This window comes from Tuber melanosporum (genome assembly GCF_000151645.1).
Source record: "Tuber melanosporum whole genome shotgun sequence assembly, scaffold_146, strain Mel28".
NCBI lineage: Eukaryota > Fungi > Ascomycota > Pezizomycetes > Pezizales > Tuberaceae > Tuber > Tuber melanosporum.
In genome coordinates, this window is record NW_003298804.1 from 163386 (window position 1) to 183074 (window position 19689).

General features: G+C 46.5%; 4 protein-coding genes; 1 reads left to right on the forward strand and 3 right to left on the reverse strand.

Moving 5' to 3' along the window:
• Positions 1 to 4992: 4992 nt before the first annotated feature.
• On the forward strand, positions 4993 to 6717 carry GSTUM_00002715001 (uncharacterized protein; the record flags this gene model as incomplete). XM_002836425.2 has 3 exons in its annotated part: positions 4993 to 5028; positions 5098 to 5530; positions 5589 to 6717. The coding sequence occupies exons 2-3, from the start codon at positions 5121 to 5123 to the stop codon at positions 6715 to 6717; spliced, it is 1539 nt and encodes a 512-aa protein (XP_002836471.1). The 5' UTR covers positions 4993 to 5028; positions 5098 to 5120.
• Positions 6718 to 7316: 599 nt separating this feature from the next.
• GSTUM_00002716001 (uncharacterized protein) lies at positions 7317 to 9379 on the reverse strand (the record flags this gene model as incomplete). XM_002836426.2 has 3 exons in its annotated part: positions 9060 to 9379; positions 7859 to 8986; positions 7317 to 7811 (listed from the first exon to the last, which is right to left on the reverse strand). The coding sequence occupies exons 1-3, from the start codon at positions 9291 to 9293 to the stop codon at positions 7317 to 7319; spliced, it is 1857 nt and encodes a 618-aa protein (XP_002836472.1). The 5' UTR covers positions 9294 to 9379.
• A 220-nt stretch (positions 9380 to 9599) lies between these two features.
• Positions 9600 to 14013, reverse strand: GSTUM_00002717001 (uncharacterized protein). XM_002836427.2 has 5 exons: positions 13663 to 14013; positions 12082 to 13585; positions 10095 to 11995; positions 9953 to 10043; positions 9600 to 9884 (listed from the first exon to the last, which is right to left on the reverse strand). The coding sequence occupies exons 2-5, from the start codon at positions 12665 to 12667 to the stop codon at positions 9874 to 9876; spliced, it is 2589 nt and encodes an 862-aa protein (XP_002836473.1). The 5' UTR covers positions 12668 to 13585; positions 13663 to 14013; the 3' UTR covers positions 9600 to 9873.
• A 436-nt stretch (positions 14014 to 14449) lies between these two features.
• GSTUM_00002718001 (uncharacterized protein) lies at positions 14450 to 17369 on the reverse strand. XM_002836428.2 has 8 exons: positions 17068 to 17369; positions 16795 to 16965; positions 16604 to 16728; positions 15993 to 16527; positions 15868 to 15933; positions 15427 to 15811; positions 14934 to 15372; positions 14450 to 14853 (listed from the first exon to the last, which is right to left on the reverse strand). Exons 1-8 carry the CDS (start codon positions 17217 to 17219, stop codon positions 14654 to 14656), a joined length of 2073 nt encoding a protein of 690 aa, XP_002836474.1. The 5' UTR covers positions 17220 to 17369; the 3' UTR covers positions 14450 to 14653.
• Positions 17370 to 19689: the final 2320 nt, after the last annotated feature.

Below are 19689 nucleotides of genomic sequence, written 5' to 3' on the forward strand. Positions count from 1 at the left end.
TTTTCATCTCTCGTAAAGGGAACAAAAGACTTATACCATTGAAATATGAAAGAAACAAGAGAGAAATTTTCACCACAAGGAGATAGAAAGAAAACATTACGGGGACAACAGGATGATAACAGTTTCAAATATTAAGTAAGATATAAAGGAAAGCCTGAGAAGATTCTATAGGAAACCAATAGAAAGTATGAAACTGAAACACAGGGACAATATTCCAACACCCTAAAATTCAATACTGGAGAGAGGATCATGAGGTTTGGATGGTACTTTGACCCCAGACCTCCTGCCTAAAAGGGAAGGGAAAAGCTAGAGGGGGAAATAGAGGATGAGGAGCTTGAGGAGCCTAGCATTGTACAGTCATGTCCGGAAAGTTTTCGTACCCGCAAGGTGCAACCTTACAACACCTTATTACTACAACAACCCTCCTCACCATGGCCCCTCCACATAACCTAAGAGTAAGAGAAGACCTGAATAAGGAAATTTATACTCTGTATAAACATACAGATATAGGATATGACAAAATTTGTAAGTCTTTAGGTGTATCCAAGTCAACTGTTCAGTCTGTAGTCAAAAGAGCTAAATTTAGAGGTGGAAACACTTAGCATGCAAAAAGAGGTGGAAGAGCAACCAAGATTACTGACATAAAATGAAAGATAGTGGAGTCAGTTATAAATGCCAAGCCACATTTAGAGTTATGCAATATTACCAAAAAAGTGAATATTGGTCTTGGTAACACCACTATTGATAAGATCATATCAGAAGCTTGTTTTAAGCTTTTGATACCTAGGAAGAAGCCTTTTTGGTGAAAAGGACAAGAGGAGAAAAGAAGGGAGTTTTCTAGGAGAAGGAGGAACTGGAAAGGGGCATGGAATTGGGTTGTTTTTGTGGATGAAGCAACTATTGTTTATGATCCAAATCTAACAGGCAGAAAGGTCAGAGTTAGACCTGGTGAAGAGCTGGAAGAAAAAAACATAAAGCCTAGCTTTAAGTCTAGAAGGACTAGCATTGGAGTATATGCTGCAATGATGAAGGAAGGAAAGACTGAGTTAATTCTTGTGAGAAAGAGAAGGGAGGAGGAAAGGACCAGTAAAAGAGACAGACTTGGCCTAAACTCTTACCAATATGCAACTGAGATCCAGCAGCCTTACCTTATCCCTTTTATAGATGGTCTGGATAGACCTTCTGACAATATCTACCTTGGTGCAGACAATGCTTCCTGGCATGGTGGTGAGGAAAATCGAAAATTGGAAGCAGACTGTGATTACAAAAAACTTCCTTGGCCACCCAACTTACCAGATCTCAATCCTATTGAGAACACATTGGCACTACTCAAAAGAGCCCTTACCAAGCAATTCTCCAGACTGGAAAGAAGGCCTCATAGTGCAGCTGAATTGTTTGAGGCAGCAAAGGAAGAGTGGAATTTAATTCTCTAAGAGAAGTTGGATGAATAAATAGATAAGATGCCTGAGAGAATGCAAGCTGTACTGGATGCAAATGGAGGCCATACAAAATGGTAATAATGTTTTTTTATTGTCTACTAGCAATACTATCAAGTTTTCTTTAATTGAATTCTTTACATTTTTTTTGAAATTTTTATGGTTGGGGGTTGTGGTTGTGTGGTTGCCATGCGAGGGTATGAAAACTTTCTGGACAAGACTGTACTTGTACTGTACTGTACTGTTACAATACCACATCACTGAGAATTTATCTTAGTCTAGGTGACAACGGCCCAACCAGAGTTGCCATCGCTACGCCACCGTGTAGGAAGCTGGAAGTAGCATTTATATAAGAGGCTTCGAAAAGGCTCGAATCTGAATATCAATATCTTAAATTTAAGGTGTTTTGGCGCTCCAAAATGTCCGATTTCAGTTGACGTCTTGGAATTTTGAGATCAAATTTTTACACACTCAAATCCAGAAATTTTGAGATCCAGGATTGAGATCAGGATCTCGGGGTGTACGATACTGTACCAAACACCTCCTGGTTTTGTTTTTGACTTCCTTTTTTTTTTTAGAACACTGAAGATGTTAAACCAAATTAAGCCTTTATTAAGGATTTTTTTCTTTGCAGAATTATCGTGAAATATACTATTCACAAACTTGAATAATTCTCATTAGCTTTGGCCCCAGATCAAGCACTTAAATCAAAACCTAGATCTGATCTCACATCGGGGTCCAGAAGTGGTACACCAAACACCCCCTGATTTAAGACCCTGATTTGAACTCAATATTCTTGTTAAGTTCCAAACCATAGTGCGCCAAACTCCCCCCAAGGTTTCTCCTTCGGCCTGCAGACTTTAGGGTAGATTTAGGGTAGGGTCTCCGAGAACCCCCGGCGATGTTTTTTCGTATGATATGCATAAACTTCCTCAATATATAGAGAGAACCCATTCAACCTCCTATTTTCTGCAGGGGTCGAACCCCATAAAGGGTAGTTCCGATCAGCACATCCAAGTACAGTACCTGAAAGATATAATATCATACAGGTAGACAATTATCCTCTAGTGAATACAAATACAAATAGTCTACCAGAATGCTAGATCGGAACTCCAGGCGTGCTTCTTCTAGGTCAGTACAAACCAGCATAGCGTCTCAAAGGTTCAGTATTCTCTACGAAGTCATCAGCACGATATCATCGCCTCCCACCACCAAATCGCGCAGTATACAAGTAAAAAAAATCGAAATAAATCCTCCCTTGGAGAGGCCTCAAATCCAGGATGTGGTGGCAACAAATTTGTAACGCCAGCTGCCGGGTGGACAAATTGGGGGTGCGACTGAGATGATAGGAGGTTGGTCTAACTCGGCCATCCTCAACCAACCCTCACAGTGCCCCCCCCCAGACCACAATCAAATTCTATATAAAGAAGACCGCATTGCCCATTAGCTCCTGCTGGGAAGATTCCCCCCGCCGAAGGATAACTATTGGATTGGTACACCCACCCGAAGCTCGCCTACGGGTACATTGCAAGTCTTCTCCTCTCCCCTGGAAAAACTACTTCCTGACCTGCAAAGTCCACGCCCACCCTCATACCCTCCACCGCAACCAATGCACCATAATACAACCGCACGTGATCAGGAAATGGCTATTGCAGTGGGTTCGAAAAAAATTCTGTGTATGATAGATGTACAGCAACTCGTCATAAGCGTTCGTGTTCTGAGACCTGTTTAATTAGCGATGGCGCTATACCATGGTGGGGTTGCAACCGGTGATCATGCACATGAACAATCAACCATAGTGAACAATTAACCATAGTGAACAATCAACCATGGTGAACAATCAATCAACTGATCAACCACAATACCCCATAATAAATTGAATAATAGAAATAGAAATAATACTAGCTAGTACTTTGTATATCCTCCCCTTGCCTCCAAAACTGCAGCTACCCTATCTGGCATTGATTTCCACAACTTTTCAAAAAACTCCTCAGGAATTATCTCACAAACCAGTGGTAATATATGTGCAAGACTCCTCTTCACAGCTTCTTTCCCTCCTGGGGTATCTCCAATTCTTGGATATTGCTGGTGTAATTGCTTTTTAAGCTCAACTCATACATGCTTAACAGGATTCAAATCAGGAGAATATGGGAGGTACTCCTCAACCTAAATACAATTTCTCTCAAGCCAATCCATGACACTATATGCCTTATGAACAAGAGTATTATCCTGCTGAAAAAGAATATCTTCAAGTTGTATACCCAAGGGAACTATTTGATGAATAACTGGAAAAAGATGTCTTCTTAAAAGTCTAACATACCTGATCTTATTGATATATTGAGTAATAGGAACTAAAGAACCTTTACTTTTACCCCAAAAGTACCTCCAAACCATGAGTGAAAATCCCTTATCCTTCTCTTTTGGATAAATACACTCAGCCAGCCACTTCTCTCCAGGCTCTCTGAAAACCCATTGTTGCCTTGGATCCTTGAATTTCTCCACACTGCATTTATCACTCCAAATAACTCCTTTAAAATCCTCAGCAGTCCAATCTTTATGAGCAGTTGCTCATTTCCATCTCTTAGCAACATGCTCAGATTTGAGTCTGGATCTTGATTTGGCTAGCTATTTTTTGATATTAGCTTCTCTGAGTACTCTATCCACTATTGTAAGTTAGTTAACTGAAATCATATCCTATCACTCAGCCTGGGAGTGGTCATGGTAGTACAAGCTCTCAGTGTAGTACAAAATTCTGAGTTTTTTTTTGTTACTTTTAGAAAGTGATTTGCCGGGTGCTCTTGTCATTTTTCGAGTTGACTTGGCTGCTTGAACGATTGTGCGATGCTGTCGCTGGGTAAGGAGGCAAGGACAACCAGGGCGAGGAATATTATCCAATGATTGCTGTTCACATGCTAGGAAGCTTTTAGTTGTTGTCCAGGGCCGGCCATTAATTTGAGCCACTAGGGCAATGTTGCGGAGACAGTAGGTAAGGGCAATAATCATGCCTTTTTCAATATTGGTCATTTCTCTTCTGGAGGTCTTTGGAGTAGGCTTATTTTTTGTAGCAGGTTTGGCATATCTGGATCAGTAAACCATGGTTGAATTATAGAACGGGGGGTTTTGGTAGAGGCGTTGAGTTGAACGGGCACCATGATCACCGGTCGCAATCTGGCCTTTTTTTTTTTTTTTTTTTTGGCGAGGCTGCTGACTAAGCATTCACGAACACTTATGACGAGTGGCTGTATGATCCTATACAAACCTAAATCTGGACTTAGGAGCCCGCAGCCGTGGGTAGTTGTTACCATAGAGGTCCATGGTGTCTATGTTGGATAGGGACTTGACGGTTGGGGAAGCATCCAATCAAGACGAGTCACCGGTGCAAGTGATTTTCCATGATGCGAAAGGCTCTTAAGGGCTCACAACCGTCCATACCTGATTGGTCAAGCCCCAACTGGGCTAGCGTGGGACATGGGCCATCCCACCATCGGCTACTACCAAGTTGTTCGTGGCATGTCCCTCTGGGCCTCTCTACTCGAGTACTCGAGTTTAGTTCCCACAGCGAATGTCTCATTGACTTACCCCCCCCCTCTGAGTGAGTAGTCCCTCTTGAAATCGGCACTCTTTACACCACGAAAAGCAATCCTGAATACTGGTCCTGCAGAGAGAGGTCGAGCAAGAAGCAAAATGTCTTTCGCAAACCTCACCCCGCGGGGAATCTCAGCGAACATCTGCCGTACAGGTCTCTCCCGTACAACAACACTCGGGCTGCCGCGGTCACTGCTGGCGATTGAAAGGTCAAAATCGGCTTCCCCACTGATGCTGCCGCGAGTACGGAACTTCTCCTTTACCAATACAAGCCGCAACAAGGCCGCCACCCCAGCCCCCGCCACCCACCCCGGAACGCACTCTTCTCCGTTGGGTACTTTAGCAAACACCTTCGCCCACAACTCTCAAACCCTCAAAGCTGGTACCAAAACCCAGCCATTCTTTCCGGACATCAGTTCCCCGACCGTGGGCTACTGGCTGCTGGGCTCTGCGGGACTAGTCTTTGGCATAGTAGTCCTAGGCGGACTCACTCGGCTGACCGAGTCCGGGTATCCCCTTCCTTCCGTATTCTACAATTTTTAATTCCCCTTACTAACAACCCCCTAGCCTAAGCATAACAGAATGGAAACCAATAACGGGCACCCTTCCCCCCCTCTCCCCCGAAGATTGGGAATCCAATTTTAGCAAATACCGCAACTCCCCCGAATACTGCATCCTGAACCCAAACATGACCCTAGACGAATATAAATTCATCTACTACATGGAGTGGACGCACCGACTTCTCGGGCGGATGATCGGCCTTTTCTTCGTCCTGCCAGCAATCTACTTCGTCGCCCGTGGGCGCGTAAGTCGGCGCATGGCGTTCGGCCTGGGCGGCATATCCGGGCTAATAGCCCTCCAGGGTGGGATAGGGTGGTGGATGGTAAAATCTGGTCTTAAAGACGAACTATTCCAGCAACCTGGAGCGCATCCCCGCGTCAGCCAGTACCGCTTAACGGCACACCTGGGCACCGCGTTCGCGGTGTATGCGGCAATGCTATGGAACGGGCTATCGGTTCTCCGCGAGAACCGCCTTCTACTACCGAACCCGAAAGCCGCGATTGATGAATTCAACGCGCTATCCAACCCCGTGCTCCGCCCGTTCCGCCGTCTAGTAGGCGTGATCGGTGTACTGGTGTTCATAACCGCCATGTCCGGCGGTCTGGTCGCCGGCTTGGATGCGGGCCTCATTTACAATGAATTCCCAAAAATGGGCAACGGGTACATTCCCCCGCTCACGGAGCTCATGGACCCATTCTACGCTCAACATCCAGATCACTCGGACACGTGGTGGCGCAACATGCTGGAGAACCCCACAACCGTGCAATTCGATCACCGATGTCTTGCCATATCCACCTTTTCCTTCATTGCTGCGGTGTTCGCTTACTCGAGATTGAGCCCCGCCGTCGCCGGGGCGCTCACGAAGAACGGGAAAGGGGGGATTACTGGAGTGATGCATTTGGCTATCTTGCAGGTTTTGCTCGGCGTTGGGACCTTGGTGTACATGGTCCCTACGCATCTAGCGGCTACCCATCAGGCGGGGAGTCTAGCGCTGTTTACGGGCGCTATCGTGCTTGCCTCAAGGGTTTGGCTGCCCAGGGCTGCGGCCAGTGCCGCGAGGAGAAGGTTGGAGGTGATGGCGGGGAGAAAGGTTGGGGGGGGAGAAGGTCGTGAGGCGAGGCGAGGCGGTGAGTGAATGGGGGTGGGATAAGAGGGGGAGGAGTTGTTATGTATATATGGCTATCCCACTTAGTGTATTTTAAGTTCTTACAATGTCGCGTAGCAGATGGAATAGAGGTAATACTGCACATTTCGCAGCGAATGCCCAGTCCGGTGTCGCTCAGGAAATCTCGTGCGCGACACTACATGACTTAAACCCTGAGCTTACCCTTCATATACAGTACGTACTCGAGTGTGCCGGTATGTGGTGTACTGGTATCATACCCTACATTCCACTAAACGGTACTTGTATCATACCATGCCTACAATTTTTCTACAATTCACCTCAAACTAGACTTCCCACCTGAATAAAACAGATAAAAAATAAATAAACTGAAATCCATTTTTTTGTTTTCCCCGCTTGTCCTTTTAGTTCGCATCACAGTCAATCACCCACTCAACCTCTAATGAAGCAAAGTCAAAGATGAAGAAAAGAGAAAAAAGAAAAAGAAAAATCTACGACTGTAGTTCACCAGTGCTCTCGGCACTACAACAAAAGTCAGTCTTTCCAACAACTCCAACAACCAATCAATCAATCAAGAGTGCAAAGGAGCAAGGGAAGGAGGAAGAGAAGACTCACGGGACCGGCTGAACCCCAACGACTTCTGCCGCACTCTTCTTCTCAGAGTGGCCATCCTTCATAGATGCTATCAAACCATTAGCCCCCAGCTCCACCCTAGGTAGAAGGAAAAACTCACGAAATGCCAAAACCTCCTTAATACTATAGTTATCTGTCAAGAACATGACCAAGCGATCAATCCCCATCCCCCAACCACCAGTAGGTGGGAGTCCGTATTCCAAGCTGGTGCAGAAGTTTTCGTCAATGAGCTGGGCCTCATCGTCGCCCTGGTCCTTCTGGTTCGCCTGCTCCTCAAAGCGGAGGCGTTGGTCGAAGGGGTCGTTCAGCTCGGTGTACGCGTTGACAATCTCCTTCTTGCAGACGAAGGCCTCGAAGCGCTCGCAGAGGCCCGGCTGTGAGCGGTGGTATTTGGCGAGCGGGGACATCATTTGTGGATGGCCGGTTATGAAGGTGGGGTTTATGCAGGTTTCTTCGATAAATTCTCCAACCATCTGGTGGGGTTAGCAGATGAACAGGACAGAAGAGAGAGAGTGCTTACCTTGTCAAGAAGGCGAGCGTTGGTGAGAGGTGGAGAGCATTCGATTCCGTGTGCCTTTGCAACTTCTTTGAGGAATTCGTTGGTTGCCTTAGTGTGTAATTGATCCCCTGGGGGGAATTTCCTTCCTGTAGCGACCTCAAGAGCAGTCATCATTTCGATTCTCTTCCAAGGACGCTCCCAGTCAACCTCATACACTTTTCCACCCTGGGTGTGAAACTTGGTCCTGTAGCTACCGGTAATGCACTTCACCATCTCAGAAACTAGTTCCTCCGTAATATCCAAAAGGTCATTAACATCTGCATACGCCCAGTAAAACTCGCAAGTAGTGAACTCGGGATTGTGCGTGAGATCGATCCCTTCGTTTCTGAACTGCCGACCGATCTCATAGACGCGCTCTAGGCCTCCGACGACGAGCATCTTCAAGTACAGCTCCGGAGCAACCCGCATGAAAAGGTCCATGTTCAAGTCGTTATGATGCGTAATGAATGGCTTCGCAGTGGCTCCTCCAGCGATCGCGTTCATCATGGGCGTCTCCACCTCTACGAAAGCTCTCTCGTCAAAGTACCTACGCACGTAGGAGACAATCTTACTCCTCGTGACGAAGATATCCCTCGTGCTGTTATTCATAATCAGGTCAAGGTACCTCTGCCTGTACCTAGTCTCCTGATCCTTCAAACCAAAGTGCTCGGTAGGGAGCATATGTAGACAAGGGGAAAGCAAGACGACCTCCTTCGCAAAGATTGAGAATTCGCCAGGGTTGTCGGCCTTCTTCGGATTCGTCCTTCCGGGGAAACCAACGATACCAATGATGTCACCGCGGTGGAGGTACTCGTGTTGGGCTTGGTAGTCGCCCACGGCTTCCTGACCTTGCGCAACGACCTGGATCTTGACGCCTTCGGCGCGGAGGTCGTAGAAGCGGAGGCGAGAGCCGGCGGAACGTATGCCGTGGATACGTCCTGCGACGCGCACCTCTACTTCGGGTTTTGTCTCGCCCTTGGCTAGTGTGCTGCTATGTGCCCTGATGACATCCTCGAGCTTGTCCTTGACGTGGAACTTGTGCGGGTACGGATTTGGTGCCTTGGTCTCGCGGAGACGGTTGATTGAGCGGGAGCGGATTTCGAAGTATTGCTGTTCACATAAGGACAAATCAATCAATCAGCCCACTCACACAGGGGAAGTGGAGGGTGGAAGAAGGACAAACATTCGGCGTAAGTTCCCCATCATCCAATTGCCTCCCCACCGCCGTTGCTGCAGCACCACCTGCCGGAGGAGCAGTGGCAGCGGCCGCAACGGCCTTTCCAGCCTTTTTTGCATCATTCTCTCTCTTCTTCTGCCTCTTCTTCAATTCTGACTTAGAGACCATTTCTCCAGTAACCTCATCGAGATGTAGATTTGGAGTATTTTCGGCAAGTGCTGGGGGTTGTTGTTCGGACATTTTTACTCCGTTGCTTGAAGTTAGAGGGTACAGGGGCGTTTTGTCTACTTAAATATTCCAACGTTGGGTCGGGTCAGTTGGATTTGACTCAAAGGAAAGAAATGTTGTTTGTTGTCAAGTAGAATTTGGACCCCGCCAAAAAGAGGAGCCCCGAGATGGGTTATGTAAGCTAGAGGGTGGCCAGTATCATAGGCAGTAGGTCATCTTCGAGTGATGGGAAAAACGGATAACGGGAGCTGGGCTTAGCCAATTTTGCTCTTTTCTCCTATGATACTCGCCGTAGAAAACACTAAATTAGAACCGGGCTTCAAGTGATTCACTCCCCTCCTTCGCGGAATAATTAAATTCACCCTTCTGCTAGTTTACCGGCCACGGAATGGAATGAAATAAAAACAAAATGGTCACTACAAAGTCAACAGAATCGAGATATAAGGAGAGAATAATGAAGAAGACATCAAAAAGCCCAAGAAATGCGCCAACCTGTATTAAAAAAAAAAAAACTATGTAAAACAAAAGAATGTCTGTAGAAAATTACAGTTTCGTAAGAATTGGAATAACATTAATTAAACAATCCTGTCGTTTAAACATTACCTATTTCGTAGGTTTTGTTAGCTATCTTTCCTTGGGAGAGTGGCTCATTGGGAGGAGGGAGAACATACCGAGAACAACCATGAATCTGAGTCTGGCATCTTTATCCACGTCCCCTCCGATCATCCCCTCTTCTAGTATCAAACTGCTGCTCTTCCACCCCTACATTAACCGTAAGTACCCATATTGCAAGGGAAAGAGGATGCCACATACCCAACTCTGCGAGAAATTAAAACTATCGGGCCCGGAAGAAAACATACTTAAAACTTTGCCCTTTCTACTAGGACTAAATATCTTGAAGTACGTCTGGATCATAGGCCTGGAATCGATGTAATACGGAATTGCTGGTACACCGACCTCGGGAGGCGAGGGCTGAGGCATGGCAGACCTGGTAGCACTAGTATTGGCACCGGGTCTCCCCGACACATTTCCGTCGGTAAAGGCTGATGTTGTGATATCTCCATCGGTGGTAACAGTCACATCCCCAAGGCCCTCGGTCGGATGACTCGTGTTGCGAGTATGCAACTCAAGAGTGCCGATCTTTTCGTCCACAGTAATTACCTGGCCAATATTTTCAGAATCTCGCGAGGCGGATGAGCTACCATGGCTTCCACCTGCAGTCTCCCTGTCCTTGGCTCGGTGGAGGTAGACACCGAGTTGAAGGTTCTTACTGCGGACTTTTTGGATATAAATGTTCCAGTGACTTCCAGCATAAAATACCGTCTTCGAGTACACTCTCTTCTTCTCTTTGAGACTTCTAACGCTCTTAAACTCTGCCGAAAATCTGAATGGTGGAAACTCGGAGTACCTCAACTCTTCGAACGGGATAGACGAATCCCTTTCTTCACCACCCCCGGTCCGCTCCGCGCCTGCCTGGCATTCAGAAGCCCTAGAAGCAGAAGCTCGATGCACTGGATGAGAAACAGCAAGGTGTTGAGGAGTATCTTGACAATCTCCAATAACCGTGGTCGTATCCTCGGTAGGAATATAATACTTGCGCTTAGTCTGGCGCCCGCGTATGGTAGTTGGCGTATCAGGCCCGTCAGGCCCATCATCTCCATCATCTTGTCGCGTTGGAGTTGCGCGCCCGGATCCAGGTTCGCCCAGCTTCTCGCCAAACCTTGGAGTCGGCAATCTCTGAGAACTCTTTCTCCCTAGAGGAGTGGGTTGGCGCACGGTCTCCGTCTCGGTAATGCCAAGATCAGGACTATTCAATGGAACATTCATAACTTTCTGCCTCAATTGCATCTGGTTCCAGAGTGCTTCTCTGATAGTGTCCTGAGCAACCGTCCTTCTTCCGAGAACATCTCGGTCCATTTCTATCTTTTGTAACTCCTCGAAAGACATATGGATATAGTAGATGCCATTCTCCAAGAGTTCTCTCAAGGGCTTAACGTCAGTCTCTTCATCGTCAAAAGCCGAAGCTCCATCCGCATCGTAATCCTCGTCATCCAAAGAACAACCCTCATGAGTTGCACGATTATACGACAAGGAATGGCAAATCCGCCAGTCAATCATATCCTTCGCGAAGCAGTATCTCAACCACTCACTAGGAACGTAAAACCCATCATATCCAATGATCTCAGCCGCAACCTCGCCACTGATCCCCTCCCACTCCTCAAAGCTCATCTCCCACCCATCTCGATATAGCATGGCTTTAGCACTCTCCATTAGTCTATCTGTGAGCGGACCGTAATAGCTGTTTGTGACAAATCTAACGACGGTAGAGATATTACTTGTTCCGAGGTTCCTGAGCAAGGAACTGGCACAAGATTCCGCAAGGTCCTGGAGATCTAAATAGCTCGCCGCAGCCAATAATGGGAGCGCATGACGGTCCTCCTCGACCCTGTCAACATGACCGTACAACCTTCCTAGGGCAAGTTCAAACGCATGTTGAGTGATATTAGGATCTGATGGAGACAATGAGATCTCCGATGAGGTAGATTCTAGCCAAGGCCCGCCGTTGAAACATGATGAGAAGAAAGGCGATCGGTCCAGAATAAGTCGATGCAGGCAATATCGAGAGCCAAAAGTGATGATGGTGACATCACTGCAAGCCCCTTCCAGGAAACCACGAGTGTAGAGGAAGTCTTCCAACTTGACCGAATCAGAACCTATCATTACATGTTAGTTCGGCATTCCTAGAAAGAGAGGGGGGAAAGAAAAGAAAAGGCTATGTTAGGGCGGAGCAGTTGTCTACCTCGATAGCTACAATTCCTTCCACTCCGACTGAACGCAGTCTGCGAGGCTGGCGTCGCAAGGAGCCTCGAGAAGGTATTCAGCGCAGCAGCCTTGTCTAAATGACTCACGGGGGTTGTCGGATCGTCCACCTCCTTCACAGCAGGATCAGAACCAGCCCCATGGCCATTGCTCCCACTCGAGCCCCCAGCTACAGCAGTTGCCTTAACGTTCGAGCTCGCAACGGTCAGAGCACTCCCACTTCCACCACCATAACTCAGAGGTCGAGAAGTGAACGAGTGGAGGCGAGCACCGGCGTTGCTGTATGGGACGGCCAACAAAGAAGGTGCGGAGGATCCGATGCCGGGATTATTAAAGATCGATTGTGAAGGGTGGTTGAAGGGTGGAGCCGATGATGGGGATGTGGGCGAGATAGGAGAAGTAACTGGTGATAGCGTGAGGCCTTCCACTAAGTTGCGTAAACCGTCACGGTGTCCACCAACATTACCACTGCTATTGCTACCACTTCCACAACCGCTGCTGCTACTACTCCCATTATTGCCACTCCCACAGCTATTAGCGGTATTCCCGTTATCGCCTGCCGTCATCTTGCAGGAACTCGTCTGTTGGAGGCTCGCTCCGCTGCGGCACCTGACCTGTCTCGCGCTGGCAGATTCAATGACAAAGGGTGCCGGAGGTGGATCTGGGTGGATAAACACAGAAGATCGATGCAGGTGATACAGAAACGGAAACGATGGGATGGGAGGGCAAAAAAGCGGACGTGTAACGGTTGAAATAGAAAGAGAGTGAGAGGTGATTGAAGCCGTGACGCCGTAGAAGGAGTTTGCCCAAAGTTATTTCTCTGCTGTTAACCATACACAAGACAGAACAAGGGGCAGGATATAAATAGTCAAAATCGACTATGTTTTTTTCTTCTGCTTTCCCCTTCCCTTTACGTTCCCCGTTTTAAGAAAGAATTGCTATCCTTTGAACAGCTAGTTCAGAGCCTTTAGAATAAAAATGGGGAATAAGGAAAAAGTATTGATTAATGGTGGAGCTCGGGGGTGGACGGTGCTCTGCCTGCCCTCTGACTTGCTTGTTGTTTCGATCGGGGGGGGGGGGAAGAGAAGGAAGAAGTAAGAAAGTTCCGGGGAGGAGTTCTACTGGCAGCTGGGACGAGAGTGTAGGGGAGCAACCAAACAAAAATGTGGTGACAAAACTTGGGATATCATATTTATCATACCGGTAGTCCAACTCTCCACCTCAGTGTTCCTCAACCCCAAACGGTAGACTATACCAAGCCTACTCATAAGCTTATGCTCGATCTACTCCCGGAGATTCGAATAAGTTAATAAACCCCCATTCCTGAAGCAACAAGTTAAATCACCATCCCACAATCCAGAACACCCTCACAGATTTACACTTCACAAAATCTCCAAGATCTTGCCAAATTCCCAGACCGAACCCAACCAAAAAAAAAAGTTCTACTCCACTTGACACTGTTGAAGTCGACACACACCCTGAGTCTGTAAGAATCATCAATGAGCAATACCATCCGCCAGTACTGTGCTTTGCAGTGCCCGTATCGGAAGAACATGCACACCTTAAAGTACACTCTAGAGACAGAGAAAAATTTCACATCTAACCAAAAGTCCTTCCCCCAAAGTGCATCTTTGTGCTCGTTGCGCAGAGATTCGGGTTTGGAATACTTACGTCCCAACACAAGAGCTCTATGGCACATCACGGTTGATCACACATTTCTGAGGTCTAGTCGTTTGTGTTGGAAATTGAGGTAGACAGACAGGATAAAACCGGTTGTCGTTGCAACAGTAATGACTGAAAGGTGGGTTTTACGCAGTGGATAGAGTTGGCTCTGATGGTAATGAGGGAACCTTGTATTGTATGTGTGTGAAGAGTAGAGAACGAGGAGTGAGGAGAGTTTTTCATACAAGAGGTGTGGAGTGGAGTTGAGTTGACTTCTTTTGGAAGGAAAGAAAAGAAAGAAAAGAAAAGAAATAGGGAGGTGAAAACTTTTCACTGCTTACGCGTCCTCATATGAGAGGTACGCACGCCACCGTAGTTTCCAGCTACGGGTACTTAACTGCCATTTTCAACAGTTTGCGACCTCACAACACGCGGACGACGAGGTTTCTTTTAGAAATATCATCTACTGTATACTCAGTGAGCCGTTTCCCGAAGTGACTTAGTAGGGACCCTCATAAACGCCGGAACGGGAACATGCGGTCTAATACGAGCGATTCGAGCTCACCGGGAATAAACGGTTCACGAAACATCACTCGCACACCCGATTTCTTTGCGATGACACGATAGCTGGGGAGCTTCACACTTACGATATCATAATATTATCATACCTGCTTCTTTCGCGGAACTATGACCCCAATGGCTCTAGGTCAGACACCCAAACCGTAGAAATTGAATATGACATCTCAGTCTAATAGCTAATCACCAATCGCGGATAGGGAAAGCGTCATTACAAGTAAATTATAATGGTTTGTACCACCAAAACACGAATTGTGCAAACAAAATAATAAAGAGATTTCAGGTGGCAGGGGAAATAAAGTTCCAAGGGAAAACTATTTTGAAGAAAATCCTTTCCCCTTTACCTTCCTCAACTGCACGCGCCCAGCATCATCAATGTAATGTTCATATCCGTGACGATCCAGAACCTCGTCGGGAATTGCTTGCACAGCTTCCAATTCTTTTACCACCTTTTGGTTCTCTGAGTTGTTCTCTAGCAGGTTTCTGATGCATAGGATTGCATGTTCACGGATATCTGCATAAGGAATTAGTATTTTTTACTTTGGTATTTGTATTTAGCCACCTCAAGCTTAGAGGGTAAAAGAATAGACTTACAAGGATTGTCATCGTCGATCATACATTGATTCAGCACCGCTTGTAGACCACCTTTCTCCCGAACAAGGTCTTGTACAGCTTTGTCCTGCCACGAGAAGCTACTAAGTAGCATGACGAGGTACCGTTTGATATGGGGCCACGTAAACTCCTCTGGCTCAGAGAGCCCCCTATCGTCGTTTGGCTCTTCGCCATCTGCGCCCTCATTTTCGTCACCGCTGCCGTCTGCGCAGTTGTCATCAGGGCAGACGTCGAATGGTCGCTCCACACGGTATGCTTCGTTGACTTTCAATACCTTGTCTGATTCCTCCTTTCCCGCTTCCTTCACTGCTGGAGATGGTGGGGATGATGATGGCGGTTGTGGGATTGATTTCGATGCTACCCAGCGGGGGATAGCTTTATCCAACTCCTTCAGGAATATCACCAGATCTCCGACTATCCCCTTGTCGCTTGATATTAGAACCCTTTTCGCTTCCTCATCCTCCGAAAACAGTACCAGTAGTTCCAAAAATTGATAGAGCCCCTCGTAGACACGGTCTAAGTCCCACAGACTTAGCTCGAAAGTCTCCTTTTTTGCCTTGCCTTCTCGAATAGCCCCCTGAAGTTTGATGATCCTGATTGTCGGGGGTATGACTTGCTTGCGAAGAACTGCAACGAAAAATGTTGGTATTGAGCTTTCGATTATTGGTGGGGGATCGAAGGCCTCACTAAAGTCCGAGGCAGGTGAGGTTAGTGACTCCGATAAAATCGACGGAGCGGAGATGCTAAGGGAATGGGTTGAGGAATTTGTATTGTGGTCTCTCCCGGTTTCTGGCTGTCTATAAACAGAAGCTAGGAGCTTCAGGAGCACTGACTGGGCTGGAGTAACAATGTCTTTCTCACTATGTTGGGAGACACCATCAGTAGAGACTAAAACAGTATTGCAGGGCGAGTTTACTCTCTAAAAGATTCAAATGCATATGGTATTAGGCCATTGAGAAGGATAGCTTCGGTGACTTGCGTCCTGCGGTTGGACGTCGGTTAGCTATCTAGGAGCCAGAAGATTTGACTCAAACAACTCACATCATTTTGAAGCAAAGGTCATCTTCATCAACCTCCCAAGCTCCAAGGAAGACAAGAATCTCTCGTAGCAGGCTGCGTCCATAGCCCTGGGCCAACATCAACTTACACCTAACAGCTTGCATTGCACGATCCGTTCCTTCCAATGGCGCTACCCCATTCTGGAGCATCATAGGCAAAGGCTGGATTTCATCTGGTTGGAGTAACCGAGGTACTTCGGTAAGAAACCCAGGTTTGTAATATTTGGCATTGAAGCCAGCGGATAAAAAGCTACACTTGGCTACTGTCTCCTTATGTGATTGCGTCGTGCCAAGCGCACCTGAGCCAGCAATGCCTACACCAGAGCCGGGCGAAGGTCTATTTGCCGGGGAATTCTTTCCTTTAGGTTTCTGAGAAGCCTTTGCCTGTACGACTGGATTCAGGGGAGCAGACGCAGCGGGGGTACCAAACATGTGAAGCCAGACGTGCAGCTTGCGAGTTTCATTTTGGCTCATGAGATTGTTGAGAAATTGGAGTGTAGTGATCATGACTTTCTTGTCTAAAATATTATTGTTAATATACTGGTATTGCCCACTGGTAGAAGATTAAGAACTGATGAGGGAACTGGTACGTACAGTTTCCCTTGATATGCATTTCCGCCTCATGAGCTTGCTTGTCAATGTTTGCCGCGATAGGTTTGCTAGCTTTATCAACACATATATCGAGCAGTCTTCGAACTTCGGCTTCAAATCCCTCGTCTCTGGAGAATCAAAACAAATTAGTGAGAGATTCCATTCCCAAATGGAGATTAATGAAGAGATCTTACGAAGCATAATTCTGAGCCTTTTCCTTGGTCGCAAGAAGATTCCTCCCAAGTATCACCAAGTCACGTACTCGGGGCACCAGGTTATATTTATTAGCAGCCAATTGATCATTCCCGGCCCGAAGTGTTTCGGTTAAGGCCTCCCATATCCTAGGCGAGAATCCCAAAACTTCTCTGCAGAAAGGAAAGAGAAAGAGCAGTCAGTAGACTCCCCAACACAGCTAGGGCGAAAGAAGCAATTAATGTCCAACAATCCGGGACAGAGTAGGAGCGTACCTAGCATCCCGACTCTTCTGGGTCCTCTTAATTATCGCTTTCAATTCCGAGTCGCCCAGTAATTCCTTCGACGGAAGGATAATTCCAGGATGAGTGAAGCTGGCCTGTGCTCCGAAGAGCACTGTAAGAAGAAGCTCCGGTAGGAGAGACATGGTAGCTGCTTTGTTAGTGTGAGAATGCGCAGTGGTGCTGGTCCTAGGCATGCCAAATAAAATAAAAGTGTGGGCGTCAGTACTCGTACGAGTACAAGTAAAGTAGAGAGGGAAACGTGGGTTAAGGCAAGGTGGTGGTGGGTGGAAGGTAAAAGGCAGCGACGCAAGTTCTGCAAACTAGAAGCCTTTCACGTCCGTAGTCACATGCGGCCTGGAGTTGGGGGTGGGGGTCGAAGTGGCGTTGGGGTTCAATCTGGGTACTGTACCGGTACTGCACTCGAGTATGATATCATCCGTTGTCCTACGGTACGGATAGGCTGTTCGGGGACGGGTAATGACACGGGTTTCAGCCTCGGAATCCAGCATCTACCAAAAACTGGTGCGCAGGTTCGCTAGAGTCTTCCTCCGGGGCTGTATGATACTAAGAGTGCCTGAAAAGTCATGAATGGACGAAAGAAATGAGTCAAATGGTCATCACTTTTATCAAGAGTATACCAGTGACAAAGTCCTGAGATTTGAGCATATTCTCTGCAAGAATTGTTCCTGGGGAAATAGTAAAAGTTAATATAATAGCCGAATTGTTTTAATGTGTATTTGGATAGGAAATTCGGGTTTAAAACCACAATTAATAATTTCATATCACTAACTTTTAATTATTCGTCTTAGTTCTACAAGATTATATTTGAGTTGACCTGACTGAGATAGAGCTGAATTATGAGTTGAAAAACTAAATCGTCATCAGCAAAAAAAAAGAACCCTATGTCAGATGTGTCAGTGGTGCATCCTGTCAGTGACGCAAAGGTTCAGTTGCCCGCATCCCATGTGTTCTGGGCATTTGGAGTATTGGTTACTGGGCTATACTTGGTCATGTGCAGGGTTTGGGGTGGTTACAAATGGTAGTTGGCAGTTACAGCTATTGCAAGTGGGACCTACCACCTTCTATTTGTCTTGTTTCCTATCCAGGCGGCACCTCTCTGAAGTACCAGTTAGGGTGTCTTTACCTACTTGTTTTATCAGCCCTTGGCTGGCTGGTGGTGGTAGCTACCTTCATGTGGCTTCGCTTATCTTAGCTCTTGGCTTTGGCTATTGGGTGTCTCTGGCTGCTTAGTGTTGAGGGTCTGGGCTGTAGAGGTGTAGCGAGACAATGGTCACCCATTGTGGCTAGTTATATGCTGTCCAGTAGATCATATGTTGCTTGCTGCCTGTAGGGCTAAGGGGGCTGGGTGGATGCTGTGACTTCCAGCCTGGTAGTATGGTTGGAGTGGGGCTGGTAGGGCAAGGCTCTAGTAAGGACTGGTCATGGATATGTCAACTTGGGAGACCTCAAATTAAGTACTTTCAGCTGCTAGTGACTGCTGAGTAAGGTAAAGGAATTGTACTAATAGCCACCTGTTTGGATAGCAGGATGTGACTCTTAGCTTAAGCTTGGCTGGGCTTCTGAGTTAGGTATCATGGTGTTAGTTTGATTTCTTTGGCTGGGCTATGGGTATGGTGAGAAGAGGAAGTGTTAGGAGTAAAGGAATTTGATATCTAGGAACCAGCATAAGTAGTGTAACCCCACTGGGGGTCGGAATCTCTGGTCTCCAACACCCCCCTCTGGCCCACTTAGAGGGCTCTCAAGGTATCATATATATTTATCTTAGTTACGTCCTGTAACAATGCCGCAGAATTAAAGATATCAGAATAATAGTATGTATATTGCTACTGTCCATCTGACAGGATCCTGTTCACAAATCAAAGGAGAGGGGAGCCATGGCTAGGCCAGGAAAGTGGAAGCGAGTAAATCCATTAACTACTTAGAGAGTCCCTAGGATTCTAAAATGGGACATCTTTAGCATGCACTATAAGTAATGAGACATGTTCATACAAAGATATGATATTAAATGATAGAGGATCTCTATGAAGAGTGAGCAGATTTTCATCAATTTTATGACGATTAGAAGAGTCAAGAATACCTAGGAAGTACTACAGAAGAAGACAATGGACTATACAAAGTGTTATAACTAGGTCAGGAAATGGGCTCTAGTTGCGGAAACTATTATCAGTAGTAAATAATAACCAAAGCCCTACTAGCTAGACAACTAGAAGTTGCTGATGGAGGGATTATCTATCAATCTAGTAGAATAACTTCCTACAAATCAATTAGAAGTTATCTGGAAAATATCTGTAGATTAAATCAGAAGTTATGAAGATTTAAATCTGGCAACCTAGAAAGCTTGCTTATCAGACAACTCCTGCAGACATGTCCCATAGATGAAAGTGATTATTTCATCAATAAGGAAGATTGTTGGGGCCAATACAGGCCGACTTGAGAACTAGACCAGAAGTCAAATGGTGTTGAAGGTCGGATAATGACTATTGGAAATGGTACAGTTCCAAATTGATAAAATAGTAATTACTGAATAGGTTGTGATAGTTTTCAGGGTCTCCTGAGATTCACACTTTAGGAGAATACCTGACATTGCGAATT